The 17,320-nt window shown below is 36.2% G+C and overlaps 1 protein-coding gene across 2 annotated transcripts in view; it reads left to right on the top strand.

Annotated features, from left to right (window-relative positions):
- The first annotated feature begins 1,629 nt into the window (after positions 1 to 1,629).
- Positions 1,630 to 17,320, top strand: part of Phm (Peptidylglycine-alpha-hydroxylating monooxygenase) — a 59,767-nt gene continuing 44,076 nt past the window's right edge. The window contains exon 1 of one of the 2 annotated variants that reach the window (XM_043414002.1): positions 1,630 to 1,890. In XM_043414002.1, the coding sequence (XP_043269937.1) occupies positions 1,774 to 1,890 (117 nt within the window). In that variant the 5' untranslated portion in view covers positions 1,630 to 1,773. Of the gene's footprint in view, positions 1,891 to 2,041; positions 2,135 to 17,320 lie in introns of those variants that run through there. The other variant, XM_043414003.1, reaches the window with a different exon arrangement.

Raw genomic sequence — 17,320 nt, 5'->3', positions numbered from 1 at the left:
GAATGAATAAAATAAAATGACATATCAATTTGCACTAAAAATGCTTTTCGCAGTCTCAAAGAATCATCAGCTCCGGCAATAATTTGACTAGGAAAATGAAAAATTGTCACCTTCAATTCATCCTTATATTCGAGACGTTGAACGGTCAAGTTGTCCGGATTAGCAACCATCGTTACGTGGACGTTGAAATATTCACCGACTTCTCCGATCTTCGGGATCAGGGCCAGATAGGCCTTCGCGTATTCTTCGAGAGTTAATTCTCTTAACGAGTTTCGTGGATTTCACATTGTTGTTTCCGTCCTCGTCGACGCTGTAATACCAAAAAGACGCAAATCCGTCTTGTCAGGTCTTGTCACGTTCACAACACAAAATGAATTATAGGTTATGTTCGTCGCTATAAGGGTAGGAGTAGATTGGCCGAAAATGGCCGCTGTCACTATTTCCGGTCGGCCAAAGTCACTAGCCGAAAAAAATGGGGTAAGATAGTTGTAGAAACAAGGCACAGATGTCGCAATAAGCTTTTTCGTCGATAAATTCGGAAATTACAGTTTCGGCGGCAGGGATTCTCATTCTCATATGAATTCATACGATAGATACACGCATCCGAGACTTGTTTTGGCAGTTATACGTCATCTTGACATTTAAGGTTATGATCCCCAAAGTGTGTTGATGCATGCGGAGTGTAAAATTCATGAATGAAAATAATTAGTTAAAAGTGGAAGGAGTCAATTATTATCAATGACGCGATTAATACGTGTTTAATAATAATAATGATGATGGTGATATTTTTTCATAGAACTTGTGATATATGAAATGGCAGGGTGTCAGTACATCACCGAGAAATTGGATCCGGCATTGTTCGCGTATATAATAGATATATAGATATATATAGATAATAGATATACGCGAACAATGCCGGATCCAATTGCGCGGTGATGTACTGACACCCTGCCATTTCATATATCACAAGTTCTATCACTGCATCAACACACTTTGGGGATCATAACCTCAAATGTCAAGATGACGTATAACTGCCAAAACAAGTCTCGGATGCGTATCTATCGTATGAATTCATATGAGAATGAGAATCCCTGCCGCCCAGACTGTAATTTCCGAATTTATCGACGAAAAAGCTTATTGCGACATCTATGCCTTGTTTCTACAACTATCTTACCCCATTTTTTTCGGCTAGTGACTTTGGCCGACCGGAAATAGTGACAGCGGCCATTTTCGGCCAATCTACTCCCTACCGCTATAAGTGCCACAGCGGGATTTTGACATTTGATTTATTCATTTCTCGGATAAACAACAAACAAACGTTCAAACAATATTATTTGTTTCAAACAAACGATTCCGAATCGATTAGCGTGTGAAAAAATCAATTTTGAAACAGTGGCGGCTAATTTAACGCTATTTTTTGTTTTGTTTGTTTGTCAAAAAATATTGTCAAACAAACGTTTAAATTAATCAAACATTCACAAACTAACGCCCAACAATCATAATGAATAAAAAAAATGGCAAAAGTCGAAATCGAAGGGCTAATTTTATATAGCTGTGATATACTATAAAATATATCGATTTGCGGTTCGAAACGAACGCACGCACCGTGGCACATTCCCTAGAATCTTGAAGGGAGATAGCCATATAGGAGAAGAAGAAGAAGAAGTAACAACGCACGCACCTTAAGCCAGCTGCGCAGTCAAGTAAAATACGTCGTGTAAAAACACGGTTATGAGATTATTCGTGTGATATTCGCAAACGTTATCTCACACAATGATTATAATTCATATATCAACTTCCGTAGTGATTTTGACAATTGTCACCGAAATCGTTCAGTCACATATTATAGAAAAGTATTCTTTGCTTATGCCCAATGTCAAACCCTACTCGGTAAGTATTCGAAACAAATTCGATCAATCTTGATCTTTCTTGTAATTATTGGTACATTGACTAATTGTTTAAAATATTATGCTATTATGTATACTACAATTATTTATAATCAACCATAGAATTAGTATCGTAAGGGATCGGTATTTGACAAGAAAATGTTACTGTTATGATACGAATCAATGGTATTGCGAGCAGATTGGGTACTCAAGGTAGTTGGAAATTCCTTTGCATTCCTGGTAGTGACGTGAGTTATCTCATATCTATTTGCTAATATTTCTTTTAAATTTGAGTATTTGGGTAATTAGTGCCCAGTTTTTGGATCTCCACATTCTCTTGAGATTCATTCTAATTTCATTTTTACAACTAACTAAGGTAAAATATAGATGCAAACTGTTGAATTGGCTGCATAGATTAAATTGTGTTCATCAAAATGTGAACACCGATTTCGAAAAGTTTCAAGTTTATAGAAAGACAGAAACCGCCAAAATTCCCTTAGGGAAAAAAGGTTTGGACAAGTACATTGATGTTTCCGTGTTTCCTAATCATATCACGAAAAATGTGATACAAATTTCATAAAAAAAAAAAATGAAGCCAACTGTAAACAATTTCAACAGAACAAATGGAAAAAATTTCACAAATTTTGAAAAAAACATTACATTATAAAAATACAAATCTGTAATTATTTTGTAAAGTGAAAAAATTCAAATAAAACATGAGAAATAAAAAACCGAATTATCGCGCTTGAAAACATCTTGAAAAACGATGCCCCATGCTTCTTATATTATTCTAACAACTAAATCAATTTAAAAAAAAGTTCCATCTAATTTACGTGCAGCCTTAAAATTTATTACCCTAGGAAAAAAAAGGTTGGGACAAGTACACTGATGGTCACTCGTTTGCTGATAATTCCATCCATAAAACAATTAAAAAAAAAAATTTTTTTTAAAACTGTGAAAAAATTATTGTATAAAAAAAAATACAGAACAATTCGAAAAAAATTTCACAAATCTTGAAAAAACATTATCTTTAAAAAAAAACTAATCTGTATCTATTTTTAAAGTGTCAAAAGAATCAAATAGTAACAAGTAAAAAAGAAAAAACCGAACAATCGCGCTTGAAATCATTTTGGAAACCAAAGCCTCATTCTTCTTATTTGATTGGAATAGCTAAATCAATTTAAAAAAATTCAATCTAATTTACGTTCGGCATTAAAATTTATCACATCAATTCGAGGCCAAGTATTTTCTAATAAATTGAAAAAAGTTACCAATTGAGTTATGTGCAGCACTAAAATTTATGATATCAATCGAAGGACAAGTAATTTATGAGTAACTCCAAATTTCAACATTTTGGAATTGTTCTAAGAAGCTTTTAAATCCAAAAAAATCACATGCAAGCTATTCATTTCTTACTCTATGGTGGCAGAGACTTATAAGAAAATCGATTCTTTTCAGGCTTTCAGGATCTTCTGATATCATTCACAATATTCGACGTCGATTGGATCGATATAAATTATGTTTAAATATGAGTTAAAAGTACTTGTCCGGCCCATCACTATTCATTCAAATAAAAATCAATCATAAAATAACGAAATTATACGGCAGAACCCAGTTAAAAATTTATTGAAATACGTTTCATTTTTAGTTCAATGTTCTTAATAATAGTATAGGTTAGTACTTATACCGAATGGAATTGGTTCGCTGGAAGAAGTGAGAAGTAAAAATTGCCGTCATTGAATATAAACTGGAGAGTTATTTTGAAAGCTTGAACATATTTATTGTGTCAATTTTTTTCCATTTATCGATGCACAATAACATCCTTTGTATATTACACGACAACTTGTTTGCATTCTTATTAAATTAGTGCAATTAAGTGAAAATGATTTGAAGATAACTTTCTAAATTCCCTCTTCATGAATATAAGTGCTTCCTCAGTTCTAGAGAAGCCCTGATTTTTATTTGAATGAATAGTGATGGGCCGGACAAGTACTTTTAACTCATATTTAAGGAGGGTGGATCACCAAATCAAAATAATGAGAATTTGATACAATTTGGTGATAACATTCTTTGGCATCGAGTATACAAATACAATTTTTTTTCAAATTTTTTTACCACATGGTTATCGAATAATTGAGCGTTAAATCGAAGTTCTTATGCACGAGATGTATAACTGTATATACGTAAACTCTATGTTTATACACGTGAACTTTAGTGCTCAATTACTCGAGAGGTATGTGGTAGAAAAATCTAAAAAAATTTATATCGTCTTATATATTTTTAAAGAATACATTTACCAAATTTTATTAAATTCTTATCATTTTGAAATTCTTAATATTTTTAGCATGGTTTAGCATGGCAACATTGTAACGTCACGATCCACCCTCCTTAAACATAATTTGTATCGATCCATCCGACGTCGAATATTGTGAATAATACCAGAAATTCCTGAAAGTCTGAAAAGAATCGATTTTCTTATGTCTCTGCCACCATAGAGTAAGAAATGATTAGCTTTCATGTGATTTTTCTGGATTTAAAAGCTTCTTAGAACATTGCCATAGTGTTGAAATTTGGAGTTACTCATAAATCACTTGTCCTCCGATTAATATCATAAATTTTAGTGCTCTACATAACTCAAGTGGTAACTTTTTTCAATTTATTAAAAATACTTGGCTTCGAATTGATATCATTAATTTTATTGCTGTGAGTAACTTGGATGGAATTTTTTTTTAAATTGATTTAGTTAGAATAAGATAAGAAGAATGGGGCATCGTTTTTCAAGATGTTTTCAAGCGCGATATTGCGGTTTTTTATTTCTCATGTTTTATTTGAATTTTTTTCACTTCACAAAATAATTACAGATTTGTATTTTTATAATGTAATGTTTTTTTTCAAAATTTATGAAATGTTTTCCAATTGTTCTGTTGAAATTATTTACAGTTGGCTTCATTTTTTTTCTTTTTATGAAATTTGTATCACATTTTTCGTGATATGATCAGGAAACACGGAAACATCAATGTACTTGTCCAAACCTTTTTTTCCCTAAGGGAATTTTGGCGGTTTTATATCACGACTTTTTTCTCTAAAGTTCTTCAATCTTTTTTCGTTGGCTATAGGATTTTGATTGTAATTTTCCAATTACCAATAAATACTTGGCCTCAAAGCGATATCACAAATTTTAGTGCTGCATGTAACGTAGATGGAAACTGTTCCAATTCATTTTTTAGTCATTATTTCTCTGTCAGAATGAAATTAGGAGGATGGGGCATCAGTTTTTAAAATGTTTACAAGTAAGGTCTTCGGGTGCTATAGAATGGTAATATATTTGATATTTTTCCACTATTTTAAATAATTTTCATTGCGAAGTTTGAGAACTTTGATTTACATTTTTTGAGGTTTAATGCGAAAATGGGCGATCATCAATGTACTCGTCCGAATTTTTTTTTATCGAGAAGGGATTTTTATAGTTTCATATAAAATTTTTTCTGCGTCATTTTTAATTGATATGGAATGATTTTCGATAAGGTTTCTTAAAGTTTTTGAAAGTTTTGATGTGATGTTCAATAATAATTTCTCCAATGATTTTCGTCAAGTTTTGTGCATTTTATAACTATTTTGATATTCTCAAAAGGTTTTCACCATTTTGTGAAATTAAAATGATTCTCCCATAAAGTTTATAATTTTTGTCCATCATCATTGAATTTGTTCCCCTTATTGATAAATTTTGTTTTCAATTTTTTTGTTGAAATAATTGTTGATAGAAAAGAACATCAAGACTTTTCATTAAAACAAATTCTTTTAATTGTTTTTTTCCAAAATTTGACAGAAAGAGAGAGAGAGTGAGAGAGAGAAAGAGAGAAAACAGATCTAATGCTCACCAAATCCAACAAAATTGACAGTTTTTACATATATATATTCCATTTTGAATCTAAACATTTTTATTTCATTTAAAAATGTGCTTCCAATGTCTTTTCGAAGCCTTTTTTTCTATTCATATTACCATACTCAGAAATGCAAAGTGGATGCACATATGTCGATGCACAAAATTTTCAAAGTCTGCCTGTATCCACCAAGGTTCAACCGGAGAAAGAAAAAGTATAGAACGTGTCAAGACCAACATAATTGCATATTTTTCAATATATGCATTGCATTCTGAAACCATAAATTCTTATACCACTCATAAATGAGCCATCGATGACATTTTGTAGCATTTTGAATTATTTTTATTATTTATTTTAATATATATCCATATTCCATGATCAGAAATAGGAAATGATTATACTTGACGCACATGTCAATACGCAGGATTTTCAAAGTTTGAAAGTATCCACTGTGATTTATTCATCTTTATTTTCCTACCGCAGATTCATTAAATTAATTATGCTAAAACTAAAAGTAAAAAATACAGCGCGCTTAAAAGCAAACAAAACTTCAAATTGTTTGATGTATAGGTGCATTGGCTTTGGAAGACAGCAATTTCAGACCTATCCAGAAGTAAGCAGCTGAAGACTTTAGTAATGAATTTCTCTGTTCATACACTACAGTCGGAACCAAAAAATGAAATGATCGGCATACCTGCCGCTTTAAAGAAATATCACAGTTTACAGGTACTCGCTGCATACCAGTAATACAAACTTTGGTTTTATAGGGAAAAACATTTCAGAACTTCTTGAACTACATTTTGGAAAGTTATTATGTCACATTCAAGAAAAAAAGTAAAGGACATGGTGCATGTTGAGGCAAGCGAAATGGTGTAATTTTGTATGTCTCCATAGCTATTATACGCAGACTAAATATCTGATCACATCCAAAAATGATCAGGCGTAGACTTACAGACATGAATTTTTCAACCCATAATGCCAATTACAAAAATGAAGTAGAAATACTCACTATATATGTCCTTTCATAACGTTCTTTAACTTTAGGGGTGTCCATCGCATTTCAAAAATACAAATTTTGATATCACGAGAAATAAATCAACCAATGACTTTTTGGTAAAAATTTCCAAATTCATCATGCAACTCAAGGGAATATCTATGTATAAACTAGACTCATTGTTATAAATTTTTCATATTGTATTGTTGAAATCATTACGAGGAAACAGAAATACACACAACACACATATTATCTAGAGAATGAATAGATATTGGTAGGGATACTCTGTAAGCTAAGGAGGTAGAAGAAAGGGCCTGGAAAGCACAGCCAAACTCAATGAAAGAAAATATGAGAATACATTGGATATTAGACACTTTTATTTAATCAACATTTTTTTTAATTTATATAAATTCATTTATATACAACCAATTTCGTGTGTTTTTTTTCAATATTATTGCACAACATATAATTTAGGAAGACACACAGTTTGGAAAGAACGTTTGAGGTTATATTGAACGAACGTTTTTTTTCTCGCAACTCCTGTTTAAAATTTAACGAAATAAGAACAAATGATTGCAAGAAAAGTATATCACAAAATAAACGTAAAAGTCAAAGTGTTTATACAAGGAGATATTTCCTAAAATTAATGTTTTATATATTAAGGATATATTGCACAGGCGATACAATGTTGCCATGCTAAACCATGCTAAAAACATAAAAAAATTCAAAATGATCAGAATTTTATAAAATTTGGTGAACATATTCTTTAGTGCCAAATTTGACAATACAAATTTTTTAAGATTTTTCTTCTGTACAGTTATCGAGTAATTGATCACTAAAGTTCACGTGTATAAGCATAGTGTTTCCATATGTCTACAGCGGTGTCTTCCAGGCCATAAATATAAAGGGAGTGGTATCTACCGGGACAATTGGCAGGTCTGAGGACTGTCCTGGAAGAGTTTTAGATCACGAGGAGCTTACCGGGACGTCCTTGAAACTGCCAATTGAATTGACTGGCACGTTCCGAGACTCCAATGTACGTACAAATAGATGTACGTACATTTCACGGCATATTACGAAATGTATGTACATATAATCGTCCTGGAATCTACCCGTTCGTTGAATATGAAAATATTTTTGGAGCATAATTACAGTAGACGTGAAAAGCACGCCGAAGTTTCCTAATACTCTCTATCTTACTTGGTTCATGTTTTTTTTTTTTTTTTTTTTTATAAAGACAGGTCTAGCTATATAATTAGCTTGATCGGTCAAGCATGATTGAGAAGTCAGAATAAGTCGGAGCAAACGTTTTAGGGACAGGAGTGAATAAAATACAAAAATCAAAAACGGGAATATCCCTTTACGAAAATGAATATTCCGGAAACTGTTCAAATATGCATTGGTTTTTCGCGAAAATTGACTTGTCCCAGGAACTACCAATGCACTAGAAAAAACTTTTGGTGTGTCAGGATGAAACTGAATGTACGTTTCAGGGAACGTGTAGGTAGAATACCAAAATCAAAAACGGAGATAGCACTGAATGGGAATGGATATTCAGATAATGCCCAATTAGAGAGCACTAATTCGCAGAAATCTACGTGTCTAAAAGCCTTTAATTTAAAATTAAAACTTTAAATTTAATTTAATTTAAATTTAATTCAATTTAAATTTCAAATTAAAATTGAGGAAACGTTTCAGGGATGCGGGTGGGTAGAATACGAAAAAAACGGCCACAGCCCTGTATGGAAATAAATATTCAGAAACTGTTCAAATATGGTGCGATTCTTCGTAGAAATCTAGATGTCCTGGAAAGTACCAATTCACTAGAGAATAGATATTCTCTAGTGAATTCCAGTGGATCCTGATAAAACTAAGCTAACGTAATACAGACGAGGGTGAATTCAATACGAAAATTAAAAACAGGAATAGTTCTGTATAGGAATCAATATCCAGAAACTGTCGAACTAGAGAGCGATTCTCCACAGGAATTTACGTGTCCTGGAAACTACCAATTCACTGGAGAAGAACTTCGGTAAATCGCAATAAAACTGGGCGCGCGTTTCAGAGATACGAGTGGATAGAATACGAAAATGAAAACAGGAGTACCTACGTGAATGTAAATCAATTTTCGGAAACTATCCAAATGTGGTGCGAAACTCTGCGGAAATCGGCGTGTCCTGGACACTACCATTTCACTGAAGAAGAACATCAGTGAATCGCAATAAAACTAAGCGTGCGTTTCAGGGATACGAGTGGATAGAATACGATAATATAACGATCATAGTCCTATTTGGAAATGAATATTCGGAAACTATTCAAATGTGGTGCGATTCTTCGTAGAAGTCTGGGTGTCCTGAAAAGTACCAAGTCACTGGAGAATATCTCCAGTGGATCCTGATAAAACTGAGCTAACGTTTCAAAGACGAGGGTGAATGAAATATGAAAAAAAACGGCAATAGCTTCTCATGGAAATCATTATCCGGAAACTGTCCAACTAGTGGTCGATTTTCCGCGGGAATCTACGGGTCCTGGAAACTACCAATTCACTGGAGAAAACCTCCGTTGAATCGGAATAAAACTAAGCTCCCGTTTCAGAGATACGAGTGGATAGAATGAGAAAATTGAAAACGGAAATAGCCCTGAATGGAAATCATTTCTCGGAAACTGCAAAATGTGGTGCGAATCTCCGCGGAAATCGGCGTGTCCTGAAAACTACCAATTCACTGAAGAAGACCTCCGTTTAATCGTAATAATATTAAGCGAACTTTTCAGCGATACAGGTGGATAGAACACGAAAATAAAAATTGCAATAACTCTGTATGAGAATGATTATCCGGAAACTGCCCAATTAGGGATCGATTCTTTGTGGAAACGTACGTGTCCTGAAAACTACCAATTCACTAGAGAATACCTCCGGTGAATCGTGATAAAACCGAGTGAACGTTGCAGACACGGATGAACTGAATACGAAAATCAAAAACAGCAATAGCTCTGCAAGGGAATTAATATTTTGAAAACTGTTCAAATATAGTTCGATTCTCTGCGAAAATTCAGATGTCCCGAAAACCATCAATTCGCCGGAGAAAAGCTCTGGGGAATCCTAATGAATCTGAGTGAGTCAACGTTTCAGCGATGCGGAAGGATCAAATCAGATAATCAAAAACGGAGAAAGCCCTGTATGGGAATGGATATTCGAAAGCTGCTCAATTGGGGAACGATTCTCCTCGGAAATCTTCGTGTCTTAGAATCTACAAATTCACTGAAAAGAAGCTCCATCGAATCCTGATAGAACTGAGCGAACGTTCCAGGGACACGGGTGGATAGAATACGAAAATTGTAAACGGAAATAGCCCTGTACGTAAATGAATATTCGGAAACAGTTCAATGATGGAGTAAGTCTCCGCGGAAATACACTTCCTTCGGAAACTACCGAAATATTGTGTAATGATTCTTTACTCAAAGAATGGTAATTACATTGGAGGGATGCCTTAGTCTGAAATTCTGAAAAATTCCTTTTGTCCCTTTTTTCTGAAAGTATACACTTTTCAAAACTTGGCCCTAAGAGGATATTTAGTATTTGGAAATTTAACAAACTAATGGTCATTTTAGCGAGTCGTGAATTTTACCATGTTATAAGAGTTTCGGAATCATCACGGCAGTTACCAGGACTTTCGTCTCTGAACTATTCACGCGATGTGGCATAAAAACAGTGTATGAATTCTTCTTCGTTGGTGATCGCATCGGTGCTACGAAAAAAAACATGCATATTTGTGCGCTTGCAGCACAAGAAGTATTAGACTAAGCAGCTGATAGCTCGTTTTCAGTTGGTGGGCTTGTCAGTGTTACGAGCGTAGTGTACAATGCCGAAATTAGTACGTGATGCTGAGTGATTTCGTGCTTTTCGAGTGTAATGTCAATTCACGGAAACCTGCGACGCCATGTCCCAAAACCTAATGTCAATTCACGGAAACCAGCGACGCCTCGTCCCGAGACGCAATACGGGTTGTTTTTCCTTCAGAAATTCACCCGGCCCATAAAAATCTTGCAGTTTACTATTGGAAAAGCTTTGCGATCGACACAACGTTCTTAACCCACAACATTGCCTACATAGTGCTATTGACGCCCGGTGATTGCTTTTCGTTTATGCGCCAACAAGGAATATAACGAGCGTCTATTCGTACTGTTTTTCTTGTATGTCGTTTCATGTGCCAGCATAATTTCTTTCCGGTGCCCAAAGTTTTTTTTGCCGTGTCCTGAAATGTCGGATTACTAAAATTGTATCCAAGGACCTTCACATCTTCCCAGGGTACTTCCCAGGGCAATCTTAATTAATATAATGTTTGTCCCTGAAACTACCGTGTTATAAGTTTTTCGAATTTATTATGGCAGTTACCGGGACTTTGGTCTCAGTACTTTCACTCGATTCGGCATAAAAATACTGGAAGGGTAATTTTTCATTGAAAAGCGCATCAGTGCTAGGGAAAATACGTGCATATTTTTGCTCCTGGAGGACACGAACGACCAAACTGAGCCTATATTAACGCATTTTCAATTGATTGGCCTGTCTGTGTTACTAGCGTATTACAATGCGGAAGTCAGTGCTGTCTGCATCGCTGTCGCTACTGGCTCTCCTATCGTTAAAGTCTATTCCTCTCATCTTGTGTGAAACTCGAATTTCTGTACGAGTTTTTTTTTGTTAATGAACTTTTCAGTCATATAACAATGATCCAATTTCCCGATAAAACATAAATTGTTGAGTAAACCTGTGTTGCGCTTCTAAATTTTTTAATAAAGATTCATGAAATACTGGTCAATTCGTTATTTTTCCTGTATCTAGCGATAATGTAATATGAATTTACCACGACTACTGCAGGGTTTTTTCTAAGGCATCAGTTTTTATGTCTTCAAAACATTGGAGCTAAATTCTGGTGTGCCAGATCCTCTGTTTTCTGCGTATTGACCTTTCAGTACTCCAGGAATTTCTGCAGTCATCCAACTACAATAGTTGTTTCCAATATCCAATGATTATCATCGATATTGTGGGAATCGAATACGGCGATGCATCGAATGGTATTTTCCAGGACAAACCTGATACTCGAATTACTGTTTGTCCCTGAAGATACCATGTAATAAGATTCCTAAAACCATTACGGCAGTTACCGGGCCTCTTATTTTAGCATCTTTAACGCAACTTGGCCTAAATCGCTGTATGCGACATTTTTCATTTCGAATCGTATCAGTAATGCAAAAAATGTATACATTTGTTTGTTCCTGCAGGAAAAAAACCATCAGACTGAGCCTCTGATAACCCATTTCAAGTTGGTGGGTAGTCAAAGCTGTCGAAATCAAAGATTCCTCGATGCATCGAATGTTGTTTTCCATGTCAAACTTCTCAATAAAAATAATGTCTGTCCCTGAAGCTACCAAGTTATGAGTTGTTCGAATCCATTACGGTAGTTGCCGGGACTTTTTTCTGAAGACTCTACGCGACTTAATCCGAAATGACTGTATTTTCATTGGAAAATGTATAGGCGCTAAAGTGAAATTCGTTCATATATTTGCATCTGCAGGTTAATAACGAACAGTTTTTTATCTTTGAATCATTCAAACGGATCCCCGCATGCCAGATCGTTTGTTCTATATCTATTAATCTTCCATTGCTACAACGATTTACACAGAAATGTAGCTCTATTAAATATTTCCATATATCTAATAATTATCCTTGAAACTATTAAAATCAAAGGTTCATCGATACATCAAATGGTATTTCTCAGAAGAACCTTCTTAATCAAAATAATACCCGCCATCTTTTGAGATTTTCAAACTTATTACGGTAGTTACCATGACTTTCATCAGAGGAATTTTTAGGCGACTTGGGCTGAAACGCTTTATGTGTCGATACTTTAATTCAATTTACTGCCGTCCTGGGAAGTGCCTCATGATCTAAAAGCGTTCCGGGACAATCATGTCCTGAAATAGGCCTTTCGTTCAATGTCCTGGAACACGATGAACTGTATCACGGAACCACCGTTTTCGCTAGTCAAAATGTATCGAGGACTGATTTCTCACGGTTTGTTTTACTACAAATCGTATCATCTACGGTAATGTTTCTATTATTTCTTGAAAAATCATTTTTATTCGAGTCCATTAGATGTAATTAATAACTGTCCCGGGAAGTACCGTGTGACCTAAATGTCTATGGGTACAGTCCTGGAAAATCTGCAATCCTGGAACATGCCATTTGTTAGTGGTCTGGAATCCACCATTTTGAAAACAAAATGATGTATAAAAGGAATTAATGAATTTATTTAAAATCTGGGGGGTGTCATTTGTTATGGATAGGAGGAAAAATCATTGTTTACGATCACAACTGCAAAATGTCCCGAAACCCACCGCTGGACCTACATATATATATAGGTATACATTCCGGGCATACTTTTATGCGTAACTACTCGATAACTAACAAGGAAAGGTACTTTAGTGTCCGCCTTCGATTTTGATAATTTTTTTCTATGTTATAGTCCATCCAAAAATAAGAGACACGTAAGTAGTAAGGCTATACCAGTTCTAACCCAGGGATCTGGGGGGGGGGGGGGGGAGTGGGGACGGGGGAGCGCAGGGACCGTTGCGGGGCTGCATGGTTTGTGGAGGGGGAAGGTTCTCGGACAGCGGGGGTGCGGCGGCACTTTGAAGAGACAAAAAATTTGGGACAAAAGATTTTTTTGCTACTAATTTATGTTTCCGGTGTATCAGATTGCACTGGACGGAATTTTCTTTTGAAAGTGCTCTTTCCAAAAATGATCTCAATTATAGGACTCCGTGACTAAAGATGTTTGCATGTTACACTAATCACAAATTTATGTGTCCTGTGTTACATATTTTTACATTCCTGTGGTGGCGCAAGTTCGGACGAGAAGTTTTTTCAAAACCAGTTCTAATGCTCTCAGGGGGGTGTGGGGACGGGGGAGCGCGTTGCGGGGGTTGCATGGTGTGTGGAGGTTCTCAGGGTAACGAAGAGGGGGAGAGGGGATGCAGCAGTCCTGTTTGCGGCATTTCATAGACAAAGCATATTTTGAGGAATAAAAAGAACTCGTAGATGCCCCCCTCGAATGACTGATTTATGTTTCCTGTGGAATTTTAAGAAAAGTCAGTTGAGAAGAAAAGTGCTCTCAATTATTGGAATCCGTGATGAAGGAGACCCCTAATGAGAAATTTATGTGTCCCGTATTACATATTTTTACATTCGTGAGATGGCGATGAGATTTCTTTAAAAATGCACCTGCCCTTTCCTCCAACTTTTAACTTGAGAGATGTTTAGAAGAATGTTTTCCGAGAAAAAAAAAATGTTCACATTGGACTAGAAATCTTTACAGAGATGCACTCGCTCAATGACAGATTTATGTGTCCGGTGTTGAACATTTTTTAACTTGCAGAGGCATTTCTCAAAAAGGCGCAAGAAGGAATTTTTGAAGTCAACCGCACTTTCTCGATTAGATCCTGGGTACCACATTCGAGTTTCCAGAAAAAGTCAAGATTTTTCCTCCCGCCTACTCGACCCCACCTCAGAAACGAAAAAAACGCGTATATAAAACAAAACAATTTTGAGGAAGATTCAGACTCTGTTGAGACGACGTAACAGTTACATTTCGAGTCAAATTCCGTTCAGCGCATCATGTCTCTCACCGTCGACATAGCTACCGAGCAATTGCTGCGTATGCAAGCAACTCTCCTGCGGACGTTGGAGCAATTTTTGGTGTGGGAACACCAATGTGATACCCTCATCGAATCGTTGGAGAAGCAAGTCCGATCGAAACGACCACGACTGGGATATCACCACTCGGTCACTTCGCAAATCTTGCGTCTCGAATGTTTGAAGCAGGCAACACGATAACGCTTCATACATTGGGGCGGAGGATTAAATGATCATGGATTAACATGGCGTGAAATTGACAGCGCATTTGAAAATCGCTTGTCAACCGGTGCTGTGATTAATCGTGATCATATCGACCTACAAAAGTTTCTATTGGATGCGTATGAGCTTGTTGAAGAACAAGTGCAGGCTCATATTCGCAAATATAATAGTATAAAAGTGAACACTTCGTTTACCAGAGAGGTTACCGTGGGCGATAAGCGGGCGAATAAAAGTGTCAACACGGGAAATGTTGAATTTTTCACAATATCGGACTTGAGTGAGTGGTATCGGAAGCGAGTCGTGGAGCCGACTCTGAGATCGCTCGAGAAGTTTCAGGAGAGTGACAGTGGCTGGACATTAACATCAATAACAAATTTAACTGTGAACATCAACAAGTACAACGCTTTGCGGGCGGGATGTCACGTTTCATTGGCGAAACATATACAATTGAAAAGAGCGGTGGTAGATGTGAAATCGGTGGATAATGCATGTTTTGGATTGGCCATGACTGCTGCACTTTATCCAACAGAAAAAAACAGCGATCGCACATCCTCTTACCCGCATTATTCAACGATATTCAACTTCCAAGGCATCAACTTCCCTATGACGTTGGACCAGATTGGGAAATTTGAGAAGATGAATAATCTCTCAATTAATGTCTATAGCGAGAAGGAGGAAGTCATTTTATCAGTCCGCGTGAGCAAGGAGAAGAAAGAGCGACACTTTAACTTGCTTTACATCGAAGACGTGTCGGGATGTGGAATTGGACACTTCGCGTGGATCAAGAATTTATCCCGGCTTGTCAACTCACAACTCAATTCTGATGGGCACAAGAAATACATCTGTGATCGGTAAGTATTTTTAATATACAACTGTATACATTTCTTTACGATTATGATAATATACTGTAAATATTTGAAATTTTGTTATTGTTATAGATGCCTTCATTACTTCCCAACCATTGATAAGCTGCAGTTCCGTGAGGTGGATTGTGGCGTTATCAACAATTGTGCCGTTCGACTACCAGCTGAGAACGACAAATGGTTGGAGTTTACCAATGCCAATCGGAAGGCGCGTCTCCCGTTCGTGGTATACGCCGCCCTCGAATGTATCCTGGAGAAGACCAGCGCTGAAGAGAGGGAAAAAAATAAAAGCCAACATCATCGTGTCTTCAGCGTTGGATATTATGTAAAGTGCTCCTACGATGATTCACTATCGGGATATCACGAGCGCCGAGGTGAGGACTGCGTGGAATGGTTCGTAGAAGAACTCAAACAATTGGCTGTGCGCGTTGAACAGATTCTTCTAACGAACGTTCCAATGAAAGCATTGACTCCGCAAGAGTGGAAAAAATTTTGGGAAGACAAAAAGTGTCATATTTGCGAGAAACCTTTTGCCGAGGGTGATGAGCGTGTTCGCGATCATTGTCATCTGACAGGCCAATTCAGAGGTCGGGCTCATTCAAATTGTAATTTAAACTATCAGAATTCATTTTTCATGCCAATAATTTTTCATAATTTATCCGGTTATGACGCGCATTTCATCATAAAAGAAGTTGCGACTGCGTTCGCGGAGAAAATCGATTTGCTCCCGATAACAAAAGAAAAGTACATCTCCTTCTCGAAAACTGTTCAAACATTTAAAGACACACGGAAAAATATAAAATTACGTTTCATCGACACTTTCAGATTTCTCAATACAAGTCTCGATAAATTAGCATCATTCCTAACTGCAGATAAACTCGCGATGTTAAAATCACAATTCCAAGATGTAAACGATTTTCATTTATTGACACGGAAAGGTGTCTTCCCGTACAAGTATATTGATAGTTTTGAAAAGTTGGATGAAACGGAGCTTCCACCGCGGGAAGCATTTTACAGCTCTTTAACTGATTCAACAGTTTCCGAGAAGGAGTATGCACATGTAAAAAATGTGTGGGAACGATTTTCAACGCGAACGCTCGGCGAATACAGCGATTTATACTTGAAGACTGACGTATTACTATTAGCCGATATCTTTGAGAATTTCAGCAATACTTGCTTGAAAAGTTATGGTCTTGACCCTGCGTTTTACTACACTCTCCCCGGATATACCTGGGATGGAATGATGAAATATACAAAAGTAAAGTTTGAATTGCTCACAGACATATCGACATGATATTGTTCTTGGAGAGAGGTATCCGAGGTGGTCTTAATTAATGCTCTAAAAGACATGCTCGTGCCAACAACAAGTACATGACTCGTATGACCCATCTGTTCCATCATCATGTTTAATGTATTTCGATGTTAACAATTTGTATGGATGGGCAATGAGTCAACCTTTGCCTTATGCAGATTTTGAATGGATTGAAGATGTGGCAAACTTCAACATCGAGTCTCATCCATTTGACTCTGAAATTGGTTATATACTTGAGGTTGATCTGGAATATCCGAAACACTTGCACGATGCACATAGTGATTTGCCATTTTGTCCAACGCATGACAAACCTCCCGGCGCGAAGCAAGAGAAGCTTCTCGCAACGGTGAATGCGAAAAAGCGATATGATATACACTATCGTGCATTGCAGCAGTGTTTGAAACATGGTTTGAAAATCACTAAAATACACAGAGTCTTAAAGTTTAAGCAATCTTCCTGGCTCAAAACATAC

This window comes from Venturia canescens, chromosome 3 (genome assembly GCF_019457755.1).
Source record: "Venturia canescens isolate UGA chromosome 3, ASM1945775v1, whole genome shotgun sequence".
Classification (NCBI taxonomy): Eukaryota; Metazoa; Arthropoda; class Insecta; order Hymenoptera; family Ichneumonidae; genus Venturia; species Venturia canescens.
This window is presented reverse-complemented; position numbering and strand designations above follow the sequence as displayed.